Source organism: Pelodiscus sinensis, chromosome 6 (genome assembly GCF_052426305.1).
Source record: "Pelodiscus sinensis isolate ZL-2025 chromosome 6, ASM5242630v1, whole genome shotgun sequence".
Taxonomy (NCBI): domain Eukaryota; kingdom Metazoa; phylum Chordata; order Testudines; family Trionychidae; genus Pelodiscus; species Pelodiscus sinensis.
The window spans coordinates 8,857,246-8,884,573 of NC_143057.1; the positions used below are offsets into that span (position 1 = coordinate 8,857,246).

At 45.4% G+C, this 27,328-nt stretch overlaps 1 protein-coding gene across 3 annotated transcripts in view; it reads right to left on the reverse strand.

Moving 5' to 3' along the window:
• PLPPR1 (phospholipid phosphatase related 1) overlaps positions 1-27,328 on the reverse strand; it is a 174,818-nt gene that overhangs the window by 19,793 nt on the left and 127,697 nt on the right. For all 3 annotated transcript variants that reach the window (XM_075931389.2, XM_075931388.2, XM_089779164.1), the window contains 2 exons: positions 17,392-17,580; positions 1,177-1,309 (listed from right to left, as the gene is read on the reverse strand). In XM_075931389.2, the coding sequence (XP_075787504.1) occupies positions 1,177-1,309; positions 17,392-17,580 (322 nt within the window). The remainder of the gene's footprint in view (positions 1-1,176; positions 1,310-17,391; positions 17,581-27,328) is intronic.

The following is a 27,328-nucleotide window of genomic DNA, read 5'->3' on the forward strand; positions in this document are numbered from 1 at the left end:
AGGGGACTGGGTCCAGCGAGGCTGGAAGGTGGAACAGGCAGTGAGGGCAGAGAGACTGGGACTGATGGGGCTGGAAGGCAGAGCAGGGGGCTGAGGGGATGGGGTGATTGGGGCCAACAGGGCTAGGAGGCAGAGCAGTGGGCAGGGACCTAGGGATCGGGACTGACAGGGCCAGGACGGAGCAGGAAGGTTGGGGACCTGGGGCTGATGGGGCTGGGAGGAGAGCCAAGGGAAAAGGGATTAGGGTATGGGGCTGGGAGGCAAGGCGGGGGGCTGGGAGCGATGAGGCAGGGCAGGGGCCGAGGGATTGGGGTGATGGGGCTGGGAGGTGAGGCAGGGACCTGGGGGTTTTGAGCGGAGAAAATCGATGCAAGACGCGCAACTCCAGCGACATGAATTGCGTAGCTGGAGTCGACCGACGTACCTTGCATCAATTTTCTGGAGCAGCCCCACTGGAGAAGCTGATGGGAAACTCTCCCCTCAACTCCCCTTACTCCTCGCAACAGCAAGTACCACCACGGTCGACAGGGGGTGCCCTCAACGATTGATTTAGCGGGTCTTTACTAAGCCCACTAAATTGAACCCCGGAAGATTGATCATCGGAGTGTGGATCCTCCAGTACTGGAGACATGGCCTCACTGCAACTCCTTACTACTAGTATGTTCCTATTCAAAACAGTAAAGAATTGGGGGAGGAGGAACCCCAGCTAACGTTTCATGCCTCATTTCCTTTGGGCTAGACCGTGACTTCGCGCATGGCGTGGAGGGTTGCATCTCCTCAAAGTCACAGGTCTTCCTGCTCTTGTTCTGTGAAGTTAATTAATATTTCGAGAGAAAAATTGGCAGAGAAGGGCTGTGGAGTAAAATAATTACGGGGAAATATCCATGATAAAACTTACTCAGTTAAAGCTCTGATGGACATAACCTTGCTTCCAGGGTCCAGGAGAAGCATAAAACTTAGCAAAATTGCATATAAATCAGCTGCATATAGCATGATTTGGCATATTTTCAACATTACTCTGCAAGTCCTGAGGAGGACTATTGCTCTCGGTGGAAGAAGCCTGTGGAGATTTCACAGCTGAATTAGTGCTGTGCTGTAGATCATAAGAAATCAGTGTTCTTTTGTTTAATTTTTTCACAAGCAGGGGCAAAACACACTGTGTTTATGGACTCTTACCTATGAAGCGTATAATTCTTCGAAGTAACGGATTCAAGTAACAGCACTCTCCAGTCAAGATAGTTTTCTCCTGGACAATCAGGGTTTCTCGGGTTGACTTTATGAAATACATGGAGATCTCGCCAATAAAAATCTGCAGCAGGAGGAGGAGTGGGGAGGAGGGGAGGGAAAAGAAAGGGACGTTTAGTATCCTAAGGATGCCTGAGTCAGGCCTAAGGACACTGCTTCAGCACCAGTGTGCCTAGTGAACATTGTGCTTGCACGCGTATCTGTACCAGTGCCAGGAAATGGTGCCCTTTTATAACAGGAGGTAAAGTCCAGGCAGGTTACACTCCCCCATTATCTTTACCGTGACCTGCTAACACGTGCGAACACTACACACAGCCTTGTCTTCACTAGGATTGCACTGGGGATGTTAAATATCGGTTAACTGAATAGTTGAGTAACCTCATGAATTCTTATCGGTTGGTCGACTAGTCTATAGTCCCCAGGGGGCGAGGTCGGCAGCAGTGCAGGGTGCCAGACAGGAGCCAGTCCACGACAGGAGCCATTTGGAAAACCAGCTCCTCTTGCAGCTGCTTGTTGCCCTGTGCTGCTGCCTCTGATAAAGCGGCAGCAGCATGGGGTGGCAGTAGTCCCTGTCTAAGGGGAGGTCTGAGCTCCCAGACCCGGTTCGAACTGCCTGCCCACCTGGCTCCTAATACACTTTAAATGCAGAGACCCAGAGTGAGTCGGGCTGCTGGCCAGCCTGGTAAAAAATTTACTAGTTTGGGGGAGGGGGAGAATACATGTATTCTATAGCATTAACCCATAAGCTTTTGCTTATCGGTTAATTGTTTAATCAGTTACAATGTTACATCCCTAGATTGCACCTCGAGTTTGCCAACTCAGCTTGAAGATTGAACCCTTTTGTCCAAGTGAAGAGAAGGCCCCAAGCATGATCCTGCTCCTATTGACTTTAAGGGCACCCATGTTTATCCTTTGATGCCAACTTTATGTAACTAACTGACATTCACACCCGTGCGGGGGATTCGCAGAAGCAAATGATGAACTTACATTGTGTGTGCGCAGCCACATTGGGAAAAGCAGCTCAGTTTTCTGGGCCAGGGGCTGGGACCACGCTCTGGAAATGGAACTTAGGTAGGCAGTTGAGGATACCCCTGGCACGGAGGGATCTTCAGCCAGCACTAAGATGATGCTACACCCATCCCTCCTGGCTTTTGCGTAGGGTGGCCGGAATGCACTTAGAGGCTGAATAAAGGTCACTTGGCTGTAGGGATGTCTATGTGCAAACAACTAATTGTTTAACTTATAAGCTAAGCTTTATACTGCAGAGCCCGCAACCATGTAACTGCTGAGAGTTTCCAGTGGTTACCCCATTTCACAATTTTTAACATCCCTACTTACCAAAAGTAACTTTGAACAGGCTTGGACCCACTCTTAATTATACCTATCTCATAGAGCTGGAAGGGACCTTGAGAGGCCATTAAGTTGTGTCCAGTCCCCTGCCCCAAGTACCATCCCTGACAGATTTGCCCCAGATCCCTAAACAGTCCCCTCAAGGATTGAACTCTGGGTTTAGCAGGCCGATGCTCAAACCACTGAGCTATCCCCCACCCCAATTAACCTGGAATTGGAGGATGAGCCAAGATAAACAGATTTAGTGCAATCATGGCTCCTGTGGACTTCTCTATTTTTCAAAAATGGAGTTAATACAGATTTTATCATCTCCTGCTATTATTATTATTATTGTGTTGGCTTGGATTTACTCCCAGTGAAAAGTTTTGGACTGACAGTCCCAGAGACTGGAGTGGTCTGTTTAGTCCCCAAATGGAAAAGATTAGTGGTGCTACCAAGTTTTCCCACAATGCCTTGCCAGTAAGCCTCACCTCCCACAGAGAGAGATCACCTTTAGGGTGACTGCTTAATGGATTCTTTAGGCCTTTTAATGAGTGTTTTGTCTGAGGCTGCCAAGTATGGTGCTAAATAAGTGCAGACTGGGAGGCAATTTATGTGACCCAGACACCCCTTCAAAGGGAACTCACCTGAGGTCATTAAACTCACTTGACATACGGTCTCTAGGATTCGTGACCTAACTTCACTGCCACTGAAGACAGCGGGAGCTGGACCATGATATGACTGTTAGAAAAAGGGAGCCAGCTGGAAGTAGCATAAATCAACTTTATAAAAAGGGTGTATCCGCAACAAGTCTACGTAACTGAGCTCATAAGGGTGTGGCAATGGAATCACATGAGGAGAAGGCCCAGTATCAGTTAATAAAAACCCCACACAGAGCTTACCTATAAATATCAAGTGACTATTCTTAGACCACTTTAGTTGTTGCAACTGTACATTGTTTCAAGCACAAAAATAATTTATTCTTATTCACCCGGCGGAGCAGCCTATAAAAGCAGTCAAGCCAGGTATGCCCAGCCTCCTCATAATTCTAACTGCGGATAGCCAGAGAGGCCGGCATTTTAAATGCACATGAATAATGGAATTTGAGAGGGAAGAGTCAATGCATGAAGCTGCATTAAAAGCTTGTTTTTATCCAGTGCATTGTCTCTGCTCTCAGAGCTAGCACACAGTTCAATATAGTTCAATTCAATAGCTGGAGTGGAAGAAAATAAAAGCCCATCAGCACCAATACAGTTTAAAAGGGACACGTGGTTTGTTCCCCTCTATTATTTGTGCTACTGTAGTGTCAGTACTGTGGTCTCATTGTGCTAAGTGTTTGCACAACACCAGTAGCTTCTGATCTAATTTAAGACAAGGCACAACTAGGGGGACAAAAAAACCAAATGTTTTCAGATAGGAAACATTGAAGCAAGCAACACAAAAATACTGGCTAAAATGAAGCTTCCCCTTTAAAAAAAAAGTCTACTGATTTTAGAAGAGGTACTCTGGATTGCACCAATGAGACTGAGAGCAAAAACAAGGTGCTCACAGTCCCTTGGATTTCTGTGCACATCAAATTAGCATGGCACTTAAGAAGCAGTCTCTGGGCATGTCTACACTGCATTCCTCTGCGAGAGAGGAATGCAAATGCAGAAGAACGAAATTGCAAATGAAGCACAGATTTGAATTTCCCACGCTTCATTTGCATAATCTCATTTTATAAGGAGTAAGGATTATTTAGAATGAAGGGTTTTCTTTTGAAATAACCGCGTCTAGACAGCGTTTCTTTTTTCAAAACAGGGTATTGCAAAATAGCAGCCAGACGCGATTATGTAAATTCGGGAAATTCAAATCCACGCTTCATTTGCAATTTCGTTCGTCTGCATTTGCATTCCTCTCTTGGAAGAGCAGTGCAATGTAGACATATCCTCAGAGAGGTAGCCATGTTACTCTGTAACTTAAAAAAAAAACAAGTTCTCCTGGAATACCTTAGAGACTAAAATAATAATTTATAGATATAGATAGATAGATAGATAGATAGATAGATAGATAGATAGATAGATAGATAGATAGATAGATAGATAGATAGAATCATGAGCTTTTGTGGGCAAACCCACCCACAGATGGGAGTGGAGAAAAAAGGGGGAACCTCCCAATTTATAACAGAAAAAGAAGGGAGAGGGAGAAGAAAACCCCCCTGTCAATTATAGAGTCAGTGCTAATGAGTCTAATTGAGTGGGCTGTAAGTGTCCAATACTTAGAATAATAGAATACTAGGATTGGAAGGGCCCTCGAGAGGTCATCGAGTCCAGTTCCCTGCCCTCATGGCAGGACCCAGTACTGTCTAGACCATCCCCGACAGACATTTATCTAACCTACTCTTAAATATCTCCAGAGATGGAGATTCCACAACCTCCCTGGGCAATTTATTCCAGTGTTTAACCACCTGACAGTTAGGAACTTTTTCCTAATGTCCAACCTAAACCTCCCTCCCTTGTCAGTTCGATAGTGTTTGTGAGGTAACATCAAAGGATTTGACACTGGGTCCTGGATTGTTCTCTCCAACCAGTTTTATAGCAGCGTAATTGCTTCAACATTTCTGACGTAGAGTGCAATAAGGCCAAATACTTGAGCGCAGGCACAATTTTAAGCATCTTTGTAGTCCTGCTGCTCTCAGGTTTGAAGAAATGCACATTTATAAGGACCCTGTTAAATCCACCATTGGACAGGAATCAGGGAACTGTAAATGGAATTCAAGTCCAGATTTGATTGGCATATGGTATATTTCTGGATAAAGAACCTATTACTGTTATTTCCACGGAGGGGAAAAAGCAAGGCTCACAAGCTGCTGTTTCACATGAGCTTCCTACTTAATTAAACAGTAGCGCTGACAAGAAAATTGCATCGGAGGGTGGGGCCTTTTATTCAGCACTGTAAGAACTGATGAGGTGCTGCCTAGGGTGACGTATGAAAAAGGAAACAAAGCTGGGATTAGATAATCATTGGCTCTGCTACAGATTTTACCTCCGCTGGTGTAAATATGGAGTCATGCCTCTAAATCCAATGGCACTAGAGTGCTATGAGACTAGTTTCAGGAGCCAGAATGCCCAGTGTTATCTGGCTGTTGCAAAAAGTTTTGCACTTCTGCTTTTGGAGAACTTATCAAGGCATCGCCTCCCTGTCTGTTAATCACAATCTGCCATTTTTAAGCAAACATTCAAAGAAGCGCTGCACATACATACATTACATAGAACTGTTTGTGCAGCCCTGACTAATCAGCAGCCAAGTATGATGTCAGAAGGTTTAGACAGTAGAAGCTGTTCTCACCAGGTATCAGACGTTTGTTTCATGGATCACTACATTATGGAACAGAGGACTAATCTAGCTTGAAAAGGCTTGCAATTAATTACAAGGGAAGACTGCATTCTGCGATATGTGCGCTGATTCTCTGCTCTGCTTTTGATGTGTTGTTATTACATTTAAATGTTCTGGGAGTGCTCGTAGGACCCCAAGAGAGATTGTGCTAAGCCCTGTGCAAATACAGATTGGAGACGATTCCTGTCTTGAATGAGTGTCGCTCCCCTTTCTTGTATTCTCTTTACAACCATCCACAAGAAAACTCTCTCCTTAAATGACTATTGTTTGCCCAGCCCTTGCTCTGTCCAGCCTCACCAGTGTCAGCAAATCCCTTTCCCTCAGTACAGCAACTTACCCTATTGTCAAAAATCTGCCATTGTCAATGAATTCCTTCGTCTCTCTCCCCGGAGCTGTACAATGACTGCTCCTTCTCTAAGCTCTCCTTTATCATGTAACAATATCCTGGACCCATTCTCATCCGATAGGCCATAGCATGGAAACCCATAATCCTCCATGCGGGCCAAATGACTCCCTCTTCGTAGTGAACTTTTACTTCCCTCCTCCTCCGCATTCCCCTGGGTCCGAGCTCAGCTTTTGACAGCCTGGTCTGTGCCATCTTCCTCCTCTGCCTCTGGAGCTGCTCAACGTTTTTCCAGTGGGGAGGAGGAAAGAGATGGATGGGGATGATGTTTTGCTGAAAAATTTCACAAAAGAAGAGCTCTCCTTTTCAACTGGCTCTACTAGATAGCTGCATGGGCATCTCCTCTGACCTGTTTTCTTGCCAAATGACTCTCAGCTACCTCTGCTGACCATAAAGTTGGCATCATGCTTAATCCTAAATAAGGCTACCAAGTCCCATGCCTGTGCATGAGTCCCAACCCTGCCTTTGCTGAAGTCTTCTTCCACATCTCGATTGCATCCTGGCCACATGAAACAAACCCCCTATTAGCCAAGTCCCAGCTCATCAGACTCCAGCAGGCATAATGCTGCTGCCTGACACGGTCTGGGGGACAAATTAGACTCACTCCTGCTTGCTCTTCATAACCACTGTGGGCTCACTCCAGCCTATCTGAAAAGGGTCCTCTCTCTGTGTCTCTAACACTGGCCTCCTCTCTGTTCCTCCACACACTCAGCAGGTGAGACGCAAGAGCTTTCATTTTGGCACTAACTTCCTCTCTCTCCCCACCTCACTGAACCTCCATCTCATTTCAAATCTCAGCTGAAAACGTACCGTCTTCCCCCTCCCTTGCCTTCACATCTCTCCCAGCTACTATTTATCTCAGCCATTCTATTATTTAACTCTGCAGAAGCGTGCGGGTGAGGAGAGGGAGGAGGATGCAGTTTTTCTGAAGGATGTTGGACACAAAATACCGTACTGATGTCAATAAGATTTCCACTCATGCAGAGAGAATGTCGGCCGAGACCTACCAAGGACAGAGCTGGCCCCAGAATTTCGCCTCTAATTTGGAATGTTCATAAAATCTGTTTCTAAAAAAAAAAAAATCTTTTACCAGTTCCTATCAGGAAGAGAGACAAAAATAAAAGGAAAGACACCCTCCTCCCCAAGACTTTCAGCACCTTGGACAGCTTTCTTAAGCCTGGTCTGCACCGGAGGAGGGGAAGGCCAACCTAAGATCCTCAACTCCAGCTATGTAATTGCGTACCTGGAGTCAACATACCTTAAGTCCCGGTCCACACTATGGGAGGTCGATGGAAACACATGATCTCACTGATTTCCCTTACTCCATGCCAAATGAGGAGTACCAGATGCTGGAAGGGGCTGCCCTCAGTGTTTGATTTAGGGGTCTGCACTAGACCCGCTAAATCAAATGCTAGAAGATCACCCTCCATAGGGTCAATCTTCTCTGTAGCATAGACATGCCCTTAGATACTTACATAACCTTCATCACCACAGTGTCTAAGAGCCTCACAATTGTTTTCTACAAATATTCTGACAATGCCACGGTGAAGCAGGGAAACGCTGTTATCCCCACGATACAAAGAGGGAACTGAAGTACCAAGAGAGTTGCCTGAAGTCCCACAGAAAGTCTGTGGTGGAGTAAGGAACTGAACGCTGGTCTCCAGGGTTCTGCCATAGCACCCTTACTATCCTGCCACCTTTTCAATGAGATGTGGAAATGGAGCTTACACCTCACCAGCGATCAGTCCAAAACATGGACCTGCCAACTGCTGTCGGATGTTTACTGACGTTAGTGTACAGGGAAATCTGTGGAGCTGCATTTTTAATGCCAGATGACACGAGCAGGATGAACTAAATTAATCAAGAGTACAGGCCTCAATTTGCAGCTGAAGAATGTATCCCATAGGAGAAGGACAGAGCTCATGAGGCAAGCTGTGAGCAAATCAGCAAGGAAAAGGGAAGGGAAGGATTCAAAGCGCAGAAGTGTTCTCAGCCTCCATCAACCAATTTCCAAGACCCCATGCAACCACCACCCTAAAGCTTAGAAAAAGCACCTTCCCTGGAACAAACCTGTCTTGTCGAGCACAGCCACCTGACAAAAGCACCCCTTCCCAGCTCCTTTCTCCGCGGGAACGCTGATTCTCTGTGCCCAGCCCCCTTTCCAAGGTCCATCATAGGATTAATTCCATCCCTGTGGCCTTTTTCATCCCTGAGGCCCGCTGCACTGTGCTGCAGGGGTAGGGGGCTGCTCTGGTCTGGTTGGGTGCTGATCAACCAGTTATCGGGTAACTAGTTCCTCCTTCACATCCCTTCTAGAGAGTGACTGCAGACTCTCTTCCTGCCACCTTTCTCTGCTCATATTCTTCTTCCTAGCTCTGCATCATCCTCAGTTAAGCCTGTCTCTCCCTCCAGGTCCCCTTGGTATGTTAATTGGCCTCTCATTTCATAGGAACCCTTTTGGATCTTATCTGGGGTACATGCCCTACCACAAATCCCTCAGGCGTTCACTGGGATTGGTATTCTTAATTCACCTAAGCAGTTCTGAAAATCTCCTTAACTATTATTCTTAAGAATAAGACAATCCACATTTTTAAAAAAGCGACTGATCAGCTTTTACATCTGCTACCTAGAATTTTATTGCGAGATCCAAGGGTACCTGATATTCCACAAGCAAGTCTCCGGTAGCAAACACGGAACAAGAGGAAGTACTGGTTTCCATATTTTGTCTCCTTATGGGTATTAAACTAATTTCTTTATTAAAATGCAGAAGAGGAGCTCCATTCGCGCTCTGTTTCCACCCAGATGATGAGATTATTAAATGAGTATGAAACGTACTGAAACAATGACCAAGGACGTCTACTCACACAGCCCTTTTCATCTAGAAGGACACCAAAGTGCTTCACTAACCTCATCAGTTCTGATCATGGATTAAGTTTCACGCTAGGATACTGACTCAATAGTGATCGAGAGGGTCAGTCTCCAATACTATCACCCAAGTTATTCTCTGGAAGTCTCCCATCCTTCTAATCACCCTGCCTAGCTTAAATACATATGTCTATATTATTGTGCCTTTGATTACAAATGGACATTAAGTATGGCAGTCAGGTGAACATAGCAGGGCAAATCTATCCAGGGATCCATTGAGCCCATAGATAAGAACAGAGCCAAAACTTGAAATCTTTGCTGTGTGTTCAATTTATGACATTATTTTAAAATTAAAGAGCCCGTAACAAAGAAATCCATAATCTATTTTAGGGTGAAGAATTGCTGCAGGAAACTGTCGTCGGACTATTACACTGGTCTTTCTATTGAGATGCTGAGCCGGACGGCAATCCCAATTCTCCACTGTCTTGCCTATTCTGCAGTTATTTACATTTGTCCTTAAGAAGCCCCAAGTGCTTAGAAGAGGGGGCAGAATCTGGAGAGATAAGTCAGTCTTTGTCTACAATGCGCACCTTACAAAGGCACGATTGTGTCACTACAGTCGCGCAGTTACAAGGTGCACTGTGTAGCCAGACAAAATAAGACCACCCCGAATGAGAGGCAGTACCTTTGTCGAGGGGAGAGCGGCTCCTGCCAACAAAATGCTGTTCACACTGGTGCTTTTTGGCATTAAAACTTTTGTCATTTGGGGTGAGTTTTTTCAAACCCCTGAGTGACCAAACTTTTAACAATTAGGCTACGTCTAGACTACATGCCTCTGTCGCTAGAGGCATGTAGATTAGGCTACCAGACATAGGAAAATGAAGCGGCGATTTAAATAATCGCCGCTTCATTTAAATTTACGTGGCTGCCGCGCTGAGCCGACAAACAGCTGATCAGCTGTTTGTCGGCTCAGCGCGGTAGTCTGGACGCGCGGGGGTCGACATCAAAGGTATTTGTCGACCACCCAGGTAAACCTCATCCCAGGAGGCATACCTGGGTGGTCGACAAATGCCTTTGATGTCGACCCCTGCGCGTCCAGACTACCGCGCTGAGCTGACAAACAGCTGATCGGCTGTTTGTTGGCTCAGCGCGGCAGCCATGTAAATTTAAATGAAGTGGCGATTATTTAAATCGCCGCTTCATTTACTATGTCTGGTAGCCTAATCTACATGCCTCTGGCGACAGAGGCGTGTAGTCTAGACGTACCCTTAAAGTACAATGTGGACAACGCTTTATTTTCTTCTGTATATTGCTGACTTGCTGTGCAACTCTCTCAAGAATGATTATTCTCTCCTTAAGAGAAAAGTGGCAAATATTTTTTGAGAGAAATTTCAGTTGCTTACTCCCAAAATTTCCTGCAAAAATTATTTTGGGTTTCAGATAAAAAAAAATTTGTTGGAAAACGTTCAAATTTACAATTTTTCGTGAACATTTTTGTTTTGGTTGAAAAGCCATTTTTTGTCTAAGAATGTTTAGGCAAAAAAATCTACCCGCTAATGCCAATGCATGTCAGGAAAAAAAGCCTTTAAATTCCTCAGCTGCTACAGTTTACCCCGTTTTAAAACACAAATATGAGTAATCCCTTAGAGGATACTGCAAGAGTTAGTTGGTTATTGATTGTAAAACATTTTGACACGTCTGCATGAAAAGTGCTTTATAAGTCATTATTATTATGAAAACAACTAATAAATAACAAAATTCATTACTTACAATTCCACTTTAGCTTTATCACAGCGTATACGCACTGGTAAATATAAACTACACAAGACAAGAATAAATTTTCCCTCAAAAACTAGGGAACATTTAAACCCATTAACACAACTTCCTCCCCAAGCTACCAGGGCCTAAATGTGGATTGCTTATGCAGGAAACCTGGAATGCTGGTGGATTCCTTCCTCCTGTGTAGCTTCCTGTCTCAGTAACCTCGTGGTTGGGCATTTTGGGTGTAAATTATTTCCCAACACTAGAAGTGAGAAGACCCCAAGTTTATGTGGAACAGAGAGAACTTGGGGGCTGAACTGAAGTGCTCAGAGATTTCTGTCTGAAAATCTGTTACTGTAACATAATCCTGGGCTGAATTAACTCCCTTTTGGTTTCCTCAGCATCTGCTGCAAGCAGTCAGAAGAGGACTCAGCCAATACAATGCAGGATATTCCTGGCTTCTCTTCCAGAGATAAATCACTGTAATAATACATCTGTAACAAACCAACAAAAGGCAGGCAGGAGAGAGTGCACATATAAAAGGAGCAAATTTCCAATAATTCTAGGAGAGAGGCAAGGTTTAGGTGGAAAGCCGCATACTAGTTCTTCCTTCCCGGAACACCTTTGATTATCAGTGTACTTAGTGATTGTCTCGAGTGATTACTACACTGACAGGTTATCCTTATTTGGCCTGTGCAATCCTTTCAAGATAGCTTTAAAAAAAAATAATCACACAACGGTTGTTCCCCTCCCCCCCCAGCATCAAGAAAACTGGAAATGATATAAATGCAGTAGGGACACTGGTCAAACTTCTTATAAAAGTCTTATCTGCTTGAAATCTACGCAATACATCATTCACTTCAGCATATAAACTCTCTCTTTCTGAAGTAAGTTCTCCTCCTGACAAACAATCGAACTCTAATGGACAGTCCAGTGTAAGAAGCAGCCTTGAATTCTGTAACGACTATGTGGCCCAAGCACAGTAACTCCATATTTGGGGAATTAGTCTTGAAGGGCAGTGAAATGGCCAATCATCTTTTTTGCTAGTCAGACATCAAAAGTGCTGAAGTCTATCTTATGTACATACTATATTTACAGATGTGCGGTGGGACGTCCCTGATTAGGTCAGTAGCAGTAAGGATCAAACCTGGGACCTTAGATTTCAAAGCATGAACCACTACTGCCTGAGGCCTTGTCTCCACTCACCAGGAACTCAATTTCCCGAGGGTCGATTTAGAGGGGCCTTATTAGACCCACTAACTCAACCGCTGATCGCACAATCGTTGACACCAGTACTCTACCAGGTTGCAAGGAGTAAGAGTAGTCGATGGAAGACTACCCATCAACCCCTGGCAGTGCGGATGCTGCGGTAAGTCAAACTATAAGGTACGTTGACTCCATCTATGCTATTCAAGTAGCTGGAGTTATGTACTTTAGTTTGACTTTGCCCCCTAATGTAGACTTGGCCTTAGCTAAAAGAACCAACTCTGTTAATCAATGCTGTAGCTGGTTCATCGGACTCCATATGTAACCCTTCTCTCTCTAGGAGGCACAGAGTACCATGCTGAGCAGATGTGGGTTACGCACACAGATGAACTGTGCTGATATTTTTATTCTGCCCTTAATTTTTACAATTCCCATCCCTGGAAATCCAGCTAAAATTATGAAGTAAGTACCCTATGTATCTCAGAAACACAACTCTCATTTTGAAAACCCACCTCTGAAAATCTACCCTGCCACTTTGTTTCTTTCCTGGGGACAACTGCCCATTAAACCACTGGAGGTTGGTGAGAATCAGTCCGATTATTAGATACCTGCACTGTCTAATTTGAGAGTTTAAAAACACCTGGCTGTGATTTCTGTGTATGTCGACCGTAGTCCAGGACAGTAATACCCGATGAAGACTTAAGGTGCTATGGCGATGGTCTTCCTGACTTTGTAAACTGCAATCTCTTTAAGGCGTGGGGCAGTGAAGAAAGAAACCCCCTGCACTGAGACAGGACCAAGTCACTTTAGACCATCCTTCACAGGTGTCTGTCCCACCTGTTTTTTAAAAGCTCTGATGAGAGATTCCATAATCTCCATTAGAAGCCCGTTTCAGAACTATAGTTAGAAGGTTTTTCCTAATAGCTAACCTAGTGGGTCTCAAACAGCATGGCAGCGCGACCGCCTTTTGACAACCAAAATGACTCCATGATCCCAGCAGCCTGTGTTACTCTAGACTCAGTGCCAGCCTTCGGGGGGTGGCAAGCTGGCCAACTACCCAGGTCCCCGTGCTACAGGGAATCCTGTAAAGCTACATTGCTCAGGCTTCAGTCCCACGTGAACAAGGAGCAATGGTCTCAAGTTGCGGTGGGAGAGGTCCAGGTTGGATATTAGGAAAAACTATTTCACTAGGAGAATGGTAAAGCACTAGAATGGGTTACCTAGGGAAGTAATGGAGTCTCCATCCCTAGAGGTGTTTAAGTCTCGGCTTGACAGAGCCTTGGCCGGGTTGATTTAGTTGGGATTGGTTCTGCCTAAGGCAGGGGGCTGGACTTGATGACACTCAGAGGTCTCTTCCAGCTCTACGGTTCTATGATTCTATGATTCTAGGGGGCTCAGGCTGCTGTTAATCAGTCTAGCTCCTCCGATGCCAACAGATCTGGGCCAATTGATCCCAGCTGAGGACGTCTTCTTGTTGAGGTTTTCACTGTTCCAGGAACTAGCTGTCACTCCAGGTAGCATGTAAAAGAAACACAGTTCCTGGTAACACGACTCCAGGAAAGATTCTTCTACACCACAGCTAAAGGAAAGGTGAAGACTCGAGAGGTGACAATTTATAATCCAGAGGAGGCCCAGCTTCAGAAAAAAATGCCAACAGTTTTTCTGAAATAGAAAAAAAAAGCCCCTCTGTCCTGGTTTAGGTGCAAATTGCCATTTCATTCACCACTCTTCCACTGCTGTACAGAGAAGATGCTAATTTCACCGCACTTGGGAGTCCAGAATTACAAATGAGCAGAGCAAGATGAAGCTCTTTGAACTCTCCTCCACGGGGGTGAAAAATGCAATTTCCAGATTTGAGACCAGTGTGCGTGCCTTTTATTTATTTAACAGTGATCCAATGAGATGCAAGCACTCCCCCTTGCAGGGACATCCCTTTATCAGACAGCAAAAGGTTACATCAGTAACAACATCAAAAGAGGCTTGTGACACACACACACACACGCCTCATGATTAAATATTCAGCGAAGCAGGGGAAATAGCTTAATGGCTCTACTTGCACAACAGCGAGTTTCAACGAGAGCAGAAGTAGAGGGGAGCCTCATTTATGTTGCAGGTACTCAACAGCTGAAAGCGCACACAGTATGCTCCCAAATGAGAAGAGTGTTTCCGACGAGCGTTTAATGTGCTTGGGGGTACGCAGATTCATGCATGCATTTTGCTTGCCACCTGCAGTCACAGCCGTTTGATTCCAACTTGGCTTGCAAACCCCCCAAAACCCAACCTTTTTACAAGATGCCCTGTATTCATTAACAAACTCCCTTCAAAGCTGGACTAGATTAGAACATTCAAACATGAGCACAAGGGATTCCAACTCAGCATGCTTGGCTGCTGTAAGCTACCGTATGCACCAGGCTAGGCGTGTGGTTTTACCAAACTCTCCCCCGTTGTTTTTGTTTGCAATGCCAAGAAGCTGGATTATTAGTTACTCCCCTCATGCCATGTGGTGTTGGCGCTGTGACAAAAAAAGGGCAAATCAGATTCACAGCAATAAAATCCTCTTAGCCGAACTGACCCATTACTCTGCTTCCAAGCGTGTGCAGCGTGTCTGGTAAGCCTGAAGCAGCCCGTCGTTCATGGTTTATGGGTTAATCTGAAGTGAGGTAGTGTCTCCTAGACCCCTTCCCCCAAGCGCAGGCAGCTCTTATCAAATGATCCTGCAGACTGTCTTGTAACAGCAGCAGCAGCAATAACCTCACTTGTGGAGATCGTGGCTATAAAACAGGACTGTCGTTAGCCTTGATTTTAATGCACTTTCTGCAGGCCTGGCTGTGGGCTGACAATGATTAGCCTTGAAAGCGGAGTATAACAGAGTGAAGCTGTGGATTAATTTGCAATGAATGCAGGCTCTCTGTACACGCACGTGACTCTCATTCATGTGTAGAAGAGGTAGGTGGATACACCAATGGGAGAACTGACCACGGCATTAACTAAAACTTATATCTTGTATCCATCTGTACCACGGGCCACAGAGGAGTTCTTAATGGGAAGCAGCTTGGTGTTGGAGAAGGAAACCTAATTTGGGGTTGTTCTCTTGAGGATACAATTACCACAACATACGTGGAAGAGACAGGATACATGTATTTGGCTGAACCACCAGCGGGCTACACTGGTTTTCAAATCCCTTTCCAGTAGCTGCCAGGGCTGTAAAAAAATCAATGAGAACATGCATGCAATGGGATTTGGTAGGCAGGGCAATGCACACTGACCTTGTCATGCAGGCTAGGGGTGTGAGTGATGGTTTAGAGAGGCTGAAATATGGCACGGATTGCTGAGACTTGATTAGAGATGCTTCCGGTGACTGGGGGGCAAGGAAGATGTGCACAGAAAGAGCTTCAGAGGAAAATAGAGGCTCGGAAAGAAATGGGGAAGGACGTCTCAGAAATGTATTGAACGGACTCAGACCAAACAGTTAAAGTTTGAAGATACGAGGCGCACGCTTTTGTTTTGAGATTAGATGGGAAAGAGAATCCACCTCTAGACACCAGAACATGCAACAAAAGGGCTTTGCAGAGGGCCGGTCCAACAGATCTTTGAGTTTGCCATTCCCGAGGGTGGAAAGGGTTACTTATGCCACAAAGGCAGCACTGGTCAGCTCCCGGCCGCAGAAGCACCTCACATTAGTGTGTGATTGAGGAAGGATCAGCCCTGATGGGCTCCAGAGATGACCCCCGCCTCCCCCCAGCTCCTTAGCCACAGGAGGTAGCTGAGGGGTCTTGAGAAAGAAAAAGCCTATCACTGACTTTTGGGAATGAGGAGAAATGTTTCCCCCGCAAAACAAAATGGAAAATGCCACAGCAACTGAGCCTTGCCCACATGGAGACTCCCAAGGGGAGAAGCTCCCAGAGAACCGTGCCACCTCACATGACATCGTTTTCCTGAAATTCAAAGACAAGTCTCCCTTCAAGTTCAATTGTGCAGTAACAAATCCATAGTGGGGAGTGAGTTAAATCTCCCTGTACAAACACGGCTTTCCAAAGGCTACTTCCTTACATGGCACAACATATATTTTGGTGGGAAACGATGAGTGTCAAGAGATAACAGTCCCTGGTCACCATGCAGCTCCTTCATTTGCAAACTCTGAAATTGGTGCAGCATTAAATCCACTTGACCAAGTCAAATTGCCTATTGAGCCTGGAGTTCTCATGCACAAAATACAATTGCTGCTAGGGAAGATTTTCAAAACTGCCTAAGGGAAGTAAGCATACAAATCTCATTGGCTTTCAGCAGGACTTGGGCACCTAAATCCCTTAGCCATTTCTAAAAGTCTTCCCCTTATTTCTTCTGATTATTTTTTTCTGTATTGCCTGTTTATTAGTTCCATTATGATCCCAAATTTGCAAAACTAAAAAGAAAAAAAGAAATCCCAAGAAACGTGAAGACATACACTTGTGCAATTATCCCTCTGAAAGATCCACATGTAAGAGTTAACAGCTTTGCAGAAAAAAGACATGCAAAAAGGACAATATCTAATTAACTTGTTCATTTACCTACATAATTAACAAAGCTGGCTATATTTGTTTTTTTTTTGTGTGCACAAAAAGAAGAAACACAACATTTCTGAGATTAAGTGACTTTAATAAGCAGTTTAGAGCTTTTGGTGTCCTGCTACTTAAAAATGGCTTTAGCAGATATAACCACACTGGGGATAATTTTATTAAAAATCAGATAAAGAGAGACGGGTGCAAGTCATAAAAATAAAGCACATTTGCACTTGTCAATAACTAGAAACCAAGAAGAGCCCTGAGCAGTCCAGTCTATTCAGAAGAGCAGCAAATAATGTTCTTTTCAGGTCTGATTCAAATCTTATTCTAGCTATTTCATTGCCAAGAACACATAATCTTTGCATTTGAGGCCTCTCTGGAAGTCCCGCAATTCATAACCAAGTATTCAAGTGAGCTAGCTACTGTATATTCTTACACTATCGGAAGCATCATGGTGCATTTGAATAGTACTAAAATTAACCAGAACCTCTGTGAATAACTGATGTGGATTTTATTAGTCTGCACCTTTGTTTTGCTCCCACAGAAACATACATCAATTACAGCTGAAAAGAGGAGAGACTACAAGGAAATTCAGGGACGGCAGGAATTTCTCCTTGCTTGTTTTCTTGCATCACTATTGAAGAAGGAAAGTGCTTTTATACTTACAATAGCAGTGGGAGTTGAAGCCAGCACGCAATACAACACAAGCGGGGAAATAAAGCTCTCGTCCTCTGCTCCTGGGTAAGGCTTCATCAAATCTCCATCCTGGCAGAAGAAGCCCTGGATGTGCACCTGGAAAGTGTCAGTGCACTCGAAGTAGTAGGCGAGCAGAACGGTCCCAGCCATGATGACAAGCTGAAAATACAGCATGGTCACACAGAGACATTAGTTGCCGTTTAGCAGAAGCAGCTGTGTCTCTGAGCTACTTTAGTCCCACGGAATATCCTCCCTCCAGCACCCCAACAGCTCTTCCAGCATTGCTCCGTGCGTGTGTGTGTGTCTCTCTCTCTCTCCTTTGTAACATCTGTTACATAAACCTTTTGGCAAACAACACTAATGAATGTCTCCGATCGAAGTGGGTCTGCAGCATGGCTCACAGAGGGATGGGAGCTTTGGCGCTTACATTATTAAAGGGTGTTTGAGTGTCACCAGCAGCGACGTTCCGTGCAAAGCGGCCGGACAGCCGGCAGCACCACTCTGCTAGTAACCACCTGTGCAAACGGGCAGGGACGTGTGTAAGAAACGAAGGGGACCAAAAGCCACTGGGTTTCAGCTGTGGAATTCCGCCAGGGCAGGGGAGAATATACACGTGCGAGCCTGGGGAAGCCCTCGGTGGCCCAGCATATGGATTCCTCTTGAGGTAAAGCAGATTATCGAGTTTGCCCTCCCATGGAGCTGCCACTTGCAAGGGAAGGGAAGCTTTACAAATAGCTATTCAGGAAGAGCTCAAAAATCTGCCAAAGGGAACAACAGACCCAGCTTTCTTCCCAGCAGATCCTGCATGACCACTTCTCTGCTTGGAACTTCCGACTTTGGGGCTCTGCTAGCTTTCTACAGCCCCCTCCCTCCCTTTCTAGCAGACAGTAGATGGTTGTGACCAACATTCCCTCTAACTTTTCCCATCCAGGTGTGGAATAAGTTTTGTTCTGTGCCCCGCAGCATATGCAGATGTGCACCACCAATAGAAACACACACTGCTGGCTGTGGGCACGCTGCCAACCAGCGAGGCAGCATTTTAATTTCTCCTGGGCAGCAGCCCAAGTACTCAGCTTACAGGGAACACTGGTAGTGACCACATTTTTTCTACCAGGATCCCTTTCAGCCTGAGACTGACTCTTTAAACATGCTTGTTTAAGTAGGATCCATCCCGGTGTCCTTTTTTTTTTTTTTTAAACTAACACTACAATGACTTGCAGGTGAACAATGCTGGCTTGGAAGCCCAGGAGATGGGCCTTCTATTTGGTAACAGCCTAACTGATCCAATAGGGACACAACCGTGCCTAATCCTCCCCAGATTGCTGACCCCCACTTTCCCTAGCCCTGACCAGAAGGGATTATCCCGCACATGGGAGAGGATAAACCGGTTTGCTTGCTGTTTGGCCTCTCACCCAGCCTATGACGGGACCAATTAGCACCACAACCTGAACATAATACGTCATTAATACTGTGGTCTTGTAACACATTACAGGCGCCACAAAATGCTCTTTCCCTCCATCTGTCTGACCACGCCTCAGTGCTGCGCAGGATCAAAAGCTGGGTTTTCAAAAGCCAGACCACTAGGCGCAGCATTCAGGGTAAATTTGGCCTGATTCATCATCACCTGACACGGTGTCTTGCCCAAGTACACATGCTGATCTGGGGGCCTTTCACCCCCACTTTGCACTGCCAGAAATGCCTGCACAAGGTGCAGAGCAACGACACAATCACCTTTCACAATGGAAATGCATTAGTCTGTCTGGGAGAGACTGGGGGAGGGGGAAGATATGATAGAGGTCATGACAGGGAGGGAGAAAGCAAATAAGGAAAAGTTATTTACTTACAGGCAGCCCCCGGGTTATGTACAAGATAGGGACTGTAGGTTTGTTCTTAAGTTGAATCTGTATGTAAATCGGAACTGGCATCCAGATTCAGGCGCTGCTGAAACTGACCAGCGCTGGGGCTAGGAGGCCTCAGGACCCCCCCCTTTGAGATGGGGGGTGGCTGGGCCCTACAATCCCAGCCCCCTCCCCACTGCTTCTCAGACAGAAACTGACTCTTCCAGCCCTGCTCCCCAGACAGGGGTTGGTCTCTGCCTTCCTCCCTTTGTATCTCTCTGGGAGGCAACCTGTCAGACAGGTTGTGAGACCCTTGCCTAGTGTCTCATCTGCTGTCCTGTCGGGCCGTGCTACAAATAGCCACCAGTGGAGGTCACCCACTGCCCAAGCCCAGCAACCAGCAAGGCACCACCATACCACACTGGGTTATAGAGCAGACAGCATGCCCTACTACATCACACAAGGTGTTATGACTGCATAGGACTGGAGACCTCGATAGCCCAGTTAGTCAGTCCTGCATGGGTGCAGGGGACTGAAGTATTGTATAATGAGCTAGGGAAAAAATAAGGGCATGATAAAACCCAAATCTTATCATGCTTTTAGAAAAAGAAAAGTCACTTTGCAGTGGATTAAGAATACAGTACTGTAAGATTGCGGGAATAGCCATTTAACATACCACTCTTGCAACTCTTCCACAAAGAGCTAGGCACAAGATGTTTGTGTATCTAGCTAGCTCCCGGCCTGACCTTGCATTTACATCAAGGGAGCCACAAAAGAGGGGGCGTGTTTGACAGAGATGCCAGACCAAACGCAGGTGCAGTTAGGTACAGTAGCCAGAAGGAAGTTATCAGGTCTACCGAAGCTTACATTCGGATTGGCATGTGTTCACATTACTGAATTAAATATGAAAATGAATAATTCAGCCAGTGCAGTAGGCTCGGAGTTTCATCTGTTAATATTAAATCCAGTTTCCTTTATCCTATCTTTGTATTTTCAATTGTCAAGATGCTGGAGATTGACTTTGAAACCTCAAAATGACAAGGCGATAGGATAAACAGGATGGGTCACACCTCTCAAGCAATTTCTTCAGGCTTTCTGCACACTTAGGTGATATCACGCCATCAGCTCCACTCAGGTCACATCTTTTGTCTCTTCTTCACACTCATGAAGACCAAGTGTAAACCTGCTTCCATTGAATTCAATGGGTGAGAACCCTTAGGGCAATTCTGATGGATTCTGAGAATCCCACTTATAATCTAGTTTTCAGAATGCAAGCAGAGATTCTGGTGCACAGCTCTGAAGCCCGGGGGCTAATTCTGTGGTGATGCAATACACAAGGCCCAGATTATTTTATGCCTCACAGAAACAACAATTAGCTGCATGAACGAGCTGCTCCTCCTTCAGCCGACCACAGTTTTGGTTCCACATACAGGCAAGTCACAGACTCCTTTTCAAAGGCTCACTCCAACAGGAATGACGCTTGGAAATCAATCCTTATAATTACATGTCAAACAGGCACATTTTTCCCCTTTTGTCCTCATTTTTCACTTAAATGCCACGCACTGATATAACATTTAAACTCGTCTTTGCCTTCTTCAGTGTTTAGTTTGCTTCCTCCAAGTGGCTGTCCTTAAAGCTGAGACTTTACAATGTATTGTGCTGCAACCAACGGGAGCTAAGCCGCCCTCTTCAGCAGAAATCCACCATAACCAACAAACGAGCAAGTCTCCTCAGAAATCTGAAAACAATGTAGATGCTCATCACTTATTGCCCCACTAATGTAGCCTTTGAGGGAGGAACGAACTCTGTGTTGAGTTGGGGACAGCTGTTGAAAGCTGGCGTCCTCACCAGGAGAGGAACTGATGAAAAGACGGCGTCATAGCGTATGTCTACATTGCATTCCTCTTTCGAGAGAGGAATGCAAATGCAGATGAACGAAATTGCAAATGAAACGCGGATTTGAATTTCCTGTGCTTCATTTGCATAATTGCGTTCGGGCGCTATTTCGAAATACCCTATTTCGAAAAAAGAAATGCAGTCTAGACAGTTATTTCAAAAGAAAACCCTTCTTTCGAAATAACTCTTAAAACTCATTTTATAAGGAGTAAGGGTTATTTCAAAAGAAGGGTCTTCTTTCAAAATAACCGTGTCTAGACTGCGTTTCTTTTTTCCAAATAGGGTATTTCGAAATAGCGCTCGGATGCAATTATGCAAATGAAGCGTGGGAAATTCAAATCCGCGCTTCATTTGCAATTTCGTTTGTCTGCATTTGCATTCCTCTCTTGAAAGAGTTCACGCTGTTGCCCCCATCTGCAAGGGGGCAAAAACCTACCAGATCCGTATTACCTGGAGGGCCAGGGGGTAGAAGTGCCAACTTCATAGAGCTGGTTTTCTCTTCCTACTAGATAGCCCATCTCCCTAGGAATCAGCATTAACAGTAGGAGACTGGTAAAACGGGGACGGTTGGATTGTCTTCTGTGTGTGCATCATCCTACCATCCAGTCATATAACCACTGAATATTACATAACCAGTCATATCTATTGAAGAGTCAATATTAACCCATGTGCTCCCACTTCCACCCTACAGAACCTACCACTGTGAGGACTTTCAAGCGTGGTGGCTGATGTCTGAGCTGTGGTGTCACAGGAAGCAATGAGGCCAAGAGAACCAGAGAGGTTGGCAGACACAGGCCTTGGCACGGGCACTTGTTGCACCATCAGCTTGCTCAAAATCTTCTCAGTATTGGAAGCTGCATGGTTATTTGTCCCCCCAAAGGAGGGTCAAACTTCCTGTTCCTCAGAGTTGCCTGGGACGTGGAGTGTCTGGTTTGTGTTTTCCATCCGCTTCGTGTGCAAACACCTCAGGGCAAGGACCATGCCTCTTTTCCCATGTCTTGTACTGCTCGGTAGCATTTAATGAGTAATAAATGATAACCACGAGGAGAGTTTAGGCAGCCAAGTAATTAATAAATCTAACCTAGTATGAAGACAGGAGACTGAAACTGACGTTCTATTTTACTGAAATTGGCCATGAAGTGTTTTATGTTAAATGGCCACAAGCGATCAGGATTTCAATGTACACCTTGTCAGAAAAGCAGCGCTCCAATGGCAGGATGCCCCTTGCATCATATTCAAGGACTAGCCCAGGGCTACTCAATTTTGGAAGCCCCGGGGGCCACAATGATTCTCACAGCACGTGCAGAGGGTCACAACTTAAGTGTGGTTGCATATGCGTGCAAATATATGCAAATGGCTTCTTTCACAGTGATGGCCATGAATACAAAGAATAAGGCAAGACTACATAACACGCAGGCCCCATTTAAGTCAGTTCTGCTGATATTAATACAATGCAATATTTACCCAATTTCCACCCATATGACAGCACTTTTAATGAGCAAAGACAGTCCAGGAATTTAACTACTAACACAGAAGACTATCATATTGACTACTTTTTCGTTTTGGCTTTCACTCGCGGGCTGTGTGTTGAGCCCCGTGTAAATCCAAACCACACCACGGCCCGTAAACAAATGGGCCACGTATCAAAGAGCATCTACTGACTGAATTACAATTTCTCTAGCACCTCCGTGATCTCTTAAGGACTGATCCAGTTTGAAATTGCTCACCCAAGGAACCTCATGATCAGGGCTCGACAAACTAGACAATCTATTCCCCATGGCGAGTAGATTTCAGCCGCGTGCCCCGTTTATTCGCTGCACGCACATGTGCAATGCGACTCTCGCGCATGCGCAGTACGGGGCTGGTGAGTGGTTTTCGCCGCCGTTCGTCAAGCCCTGCTCATGATAATATTCAGACTCTGTGAAGTCCACTGAGACTTTGCTGTTTCTATTAACTTTATGTGAAAGGTACTGTACTCAGATACTATGGTGACAGGCAGCACATAAAACCCTAAGACAGGGAGATAGATCTTTCTAACTTTAGTAATCATTATTTAAAAAGTGAAACCCAACTTCAAAACATACATGCTGACCTAGCCTGCATATCAAGATGAATAATTAGAGCATAAAGTACAATACAATAATGGAACTAGGAGTGTAACTCATTCTAATAAATACTTGCCATTTGCTAACTTGCCATTCCATGTTTGCATGTTGCAAATAAAACGGGTTTTATCATCCTGTCTGTTATTTAATTTGCCTTGCTAAGTGTACTAATGTGCTGCACTTTTAAAAGGAATGTATTAATCAATTACATTCCCAAGTGGGGGGGAAAAGCCCACACATATTACAGCCATGGTTTCCAAATCTAAAACTTCCTCCCCTTTTAAAATGTGCTGGCCCATTCTGGGTTTCACTGAATAATGCCTGGGGATTTTCCAAGCCATCTGAAACAGTTCGGGGCCCAACTTCTATGGATAGTCAAGCAGCCCCTTTGAAAATCTCAGCTCCAGGCCTGGATATCTAGAATGGAGACTCCAGCCTTGAAAGACAAGCACAGCCCTCTCCCTCACGTCCGCATCCTTGCCCACACCAGAAGAACCCATCTATTTCTCACACCACGGAAATCTGACATTCTCTTTGTCAGTGTCAAAGGAGGGGTATTACAAAAAGAGCTGAAGAGTAAGTCAATATTTATCTTAGGCCATGTCTCCACTTACTGGAGGATCGATGCTCTGGCAATCAATCTTTCCAGAGCTCGATTTAGTAGGTCTAATAAAGACCTGCTAAATAAAATACTTGAGGGCATCCCCATCAGTGCTAATACTCCTCACTGTTGCAAGGAATAAGGGAAGTCAACTAGAGCGTTTCTCCCCTGTGGAGATCTGAAAAGAAACCAGGGATAATTAATTTGTTGCAACCTCTTAGTTGCTTTTAGATACACTTACATGAAGGTGCTTATACAGGATGAACCTCTCTAGTGTCCGGCACTCTTTGGTCCAGCAACATCCATGATCCAGCATGATTTTAGTTAGCTGCATGTCCACTTATCACGGGTGTGGTCAAGGTTCCCATGGCCCCATAACATTTGTTTACAGCCACCAGTCCTGGCTCTCAATGTTTCGTGCTGTTATTTAGCTCTAATTTACCCCTAAATGTCTTCTAAGAGCCCAGTAAGCAGTGGAAGTGTTGGTAATGCGGCTAGACAATGTTGAACTCCTGTGGTTCTGGAAATTCTCTGGTTTGGCACTGGTCAGGTCCCAAGGGTGCTATATAGAGAGGGTTAGCCTGTACAGGCAGTCCCCGAGTTACGCGGATCCGACTTATGTCGGATCCGCAGTTACGAACGGGGCCCTCCCTCTCCCTGGTCTCCAGCAGACCAGGGAGAGGAAGCAAAGTGGCGGTACACGGGGGCAGCGGACAGCCCAGACGCGTCTGGGCTGTCATCTGCCCGCGTGCTCCGCGGCTTTGCTCCCCGGGACGGGGAGCAAAGCAGAGCAAAGCCGCGGAGCCTGGGGTTCTTAAGTTGAATCTGTATGTAAGTCAGAACTGGCGTCCAGATTCAGCCGCTGTTGAAACTGATCAGTTTCAGCAGCGGCTGAATCTGGACACCAGTTCCGACTTACATACAAATTCAACTTAAGAACAAACCTATAGTCCCTATCTTGTACGTAACCCGGGGTCTGCCTGTATATCAGTGTCAAAGGAGGGGTATTACAAAAAGAGCTGAAGAGTAAGTCAGTATTATTTCCTGAGCTTTACCAATATAAGCCCCTTTGCCCTGCTCTACAACTTTGCAAACCCATATTACTACATTGGTACAACATTTGCATTTAAAAGAGCCTTAAGAGACAATCTTTCCCCAAAGGGCTCATAACTAGCAATGCTAGCAACTAGCAGATATGACAAGTAATGTGTTGTTATCAAGCTTGTTGTACAGGTAGAGTCACAGAGAGATTAAATGACTTGCCCAAGGTCACGTTGGAAATCTGTAGTTGAGCCAGGTTTTAAATCTAGTTCTCCCGAGTTCTGTGTCAATGTCTTGTTCACAAGGCCACCCTTGTTCTCTTTGGCTTTCTGGGGTTAAAAAGACATTTAGGAAATAAGAAAAAAGAACTGAAGCAGGAAAAAGATGATTTCTGCTTTTATTCCCAAATGCATAATTCAAGTATCATTAATAGTCAAGTTTCACATGAGAAACCAATTCCCATGGAAACTTTCACGATTCCTTAGAATGTCACTGCATCCTCAATATGGCCTCCAAAGTCATGCTGAAAGTTTCTAGCATGCTATTAGAGTCGGGGCTACATCAAAACTCACTAAATAAATAATAAATAATGAATAATAATAATAATAAAGAAAGGCAGTAAAATAGCTCCTTCCCTTTATTTTAAGGTACATTAGGGACCGTCGCCAAGCCTACTAAAATCAACAGGATTTTTTTCCAGAGATTTCAATAGGATAAGAAAAGCCCCAGTACGTACATTTCTACTTCTTGTACTTTATATGACTGTGCTGCCCCATACATACTTTACAAATCGAGTGTTTCTCTGCGTAAGTTACTGATTGACTAAATGGAACCTTTGTAGGTTACTGGGATTATTCTCACATGTTAAATGTCTGTCTCTGCACAGATGTGCATCCATGTACACACACACACACACACTATTATGAATGGCACATACTGTTATAGGTCCACTTAAGGTAGGCCAATTTTGCCCAGTCTACGTTTTCACTCACATGTATATCACTTTTACTGGCCATGCTGCTATTTTCCAGGCTGGCTGGCTGCCCAAGGGTAAAGTCTTCAGTAAAATTGCAGCAAGAATTACTCAGCTGCCACTCTTGTGTGCCTTCCCCCAAAGCCCTGGAAGGAATTCTGGCTGACTCAGCCAAAGTTCCCTTGAGAGAAAGGATGGAAGCTCTCGTCACCTTGCATCTTGATTACTGCAGCATCTTTCCTTGACAAATGCAATCTTCCCCCACCAGAATACAGCTGCAAAGAACATTTTCCTAACTTGTCACTTAGACCATGTCACCCCCTCTTTGAATTCACCTGCTAGCTCCTCCTTCTCTAACCGCATTGAGCATAAGGGGCTTGTGATCAATTTAAGGGCTCATAACAGCCTTTCCCAACCCTACCTGCCATCTCTCATTTGCTACTGAGATATAAATGGATGGTTCCGACATGCCAATTACACCAGCCTCCATCGCCTGCTTGTTACATTTTCAAACAAGAGCTTTCATGCCTTCTCCAGGCTGCCCCTGAGGCTTGGAAGGAAACATGCAAACATCCCCACAAGAGCATTCGTTATCCTCCTACAAAGCCCCCCTTAAAACTCATTTGCCACAGGGCCTGCAGAAAGCCTGACAAAGATCAGGCTGCCAGTGTGCTGATACCACGGTCTGTCATGCCGACCAAGACTGTCACATCTCTCTCATTTATCTGTCTCCGTCTGTTGTCTCTTGTCTTGTCCTTAAGCTGTAAACTCTTTGGAGCAGGGACTGTTTCTCTGTGCTGTCTTTGTTCAGCACCGAGCACAGTGGAACCCTGACCCATGGGTGTTTAGTAACGGAGGCAAGGAAGGCACAGCCTTCCCAAAACTGCCTACACGCCCCAGCCGCACAGAAGAGTTGAAGTTGGAGCCACAGCACAGCAACCTCAGCCCTCCAGGTGGCCAGGAAGGATCAGGCTGGGGGTGGGCGGGGCTTACTCCGGGAGGGAGGGGGGCTTCAGGCAGAAGGGGAGGGGCTGGGACTTCCCTTCCCAAGCTGGGCCTTCACCTGCCACCCATGCCCTGATCCATGTCTAGGACTCCTAAATAATAAATAATAGCAACAACTTAGGACTCAGGAGAGTGTTAGAAAAAAAAAACCCTGCCCCCCCCCAGTAAAAAAGTTTGGCCAGGCCGCTCTTGCTATAGTGGGCTGCAGTACTCCTTGGGCGAAACTGGCCGCACCCTTCCTGCATACCATTGCCTTTAGAAAAAGGGAAGGTGTGAAAAGGGGAAAATAGCCTCAGACTCTCCCACTTGTCATTTTGGTGTGAGAACTGCGGGGCTTACCTGGTCGCATGAAATCTGCACAGTTTCTGCCCAACCCCTGGGACACAGACCCCCACTTGGTGACCGTTGGGCTGTATATGGTAATATGCAAGCGTGGGAAAGCGATGTG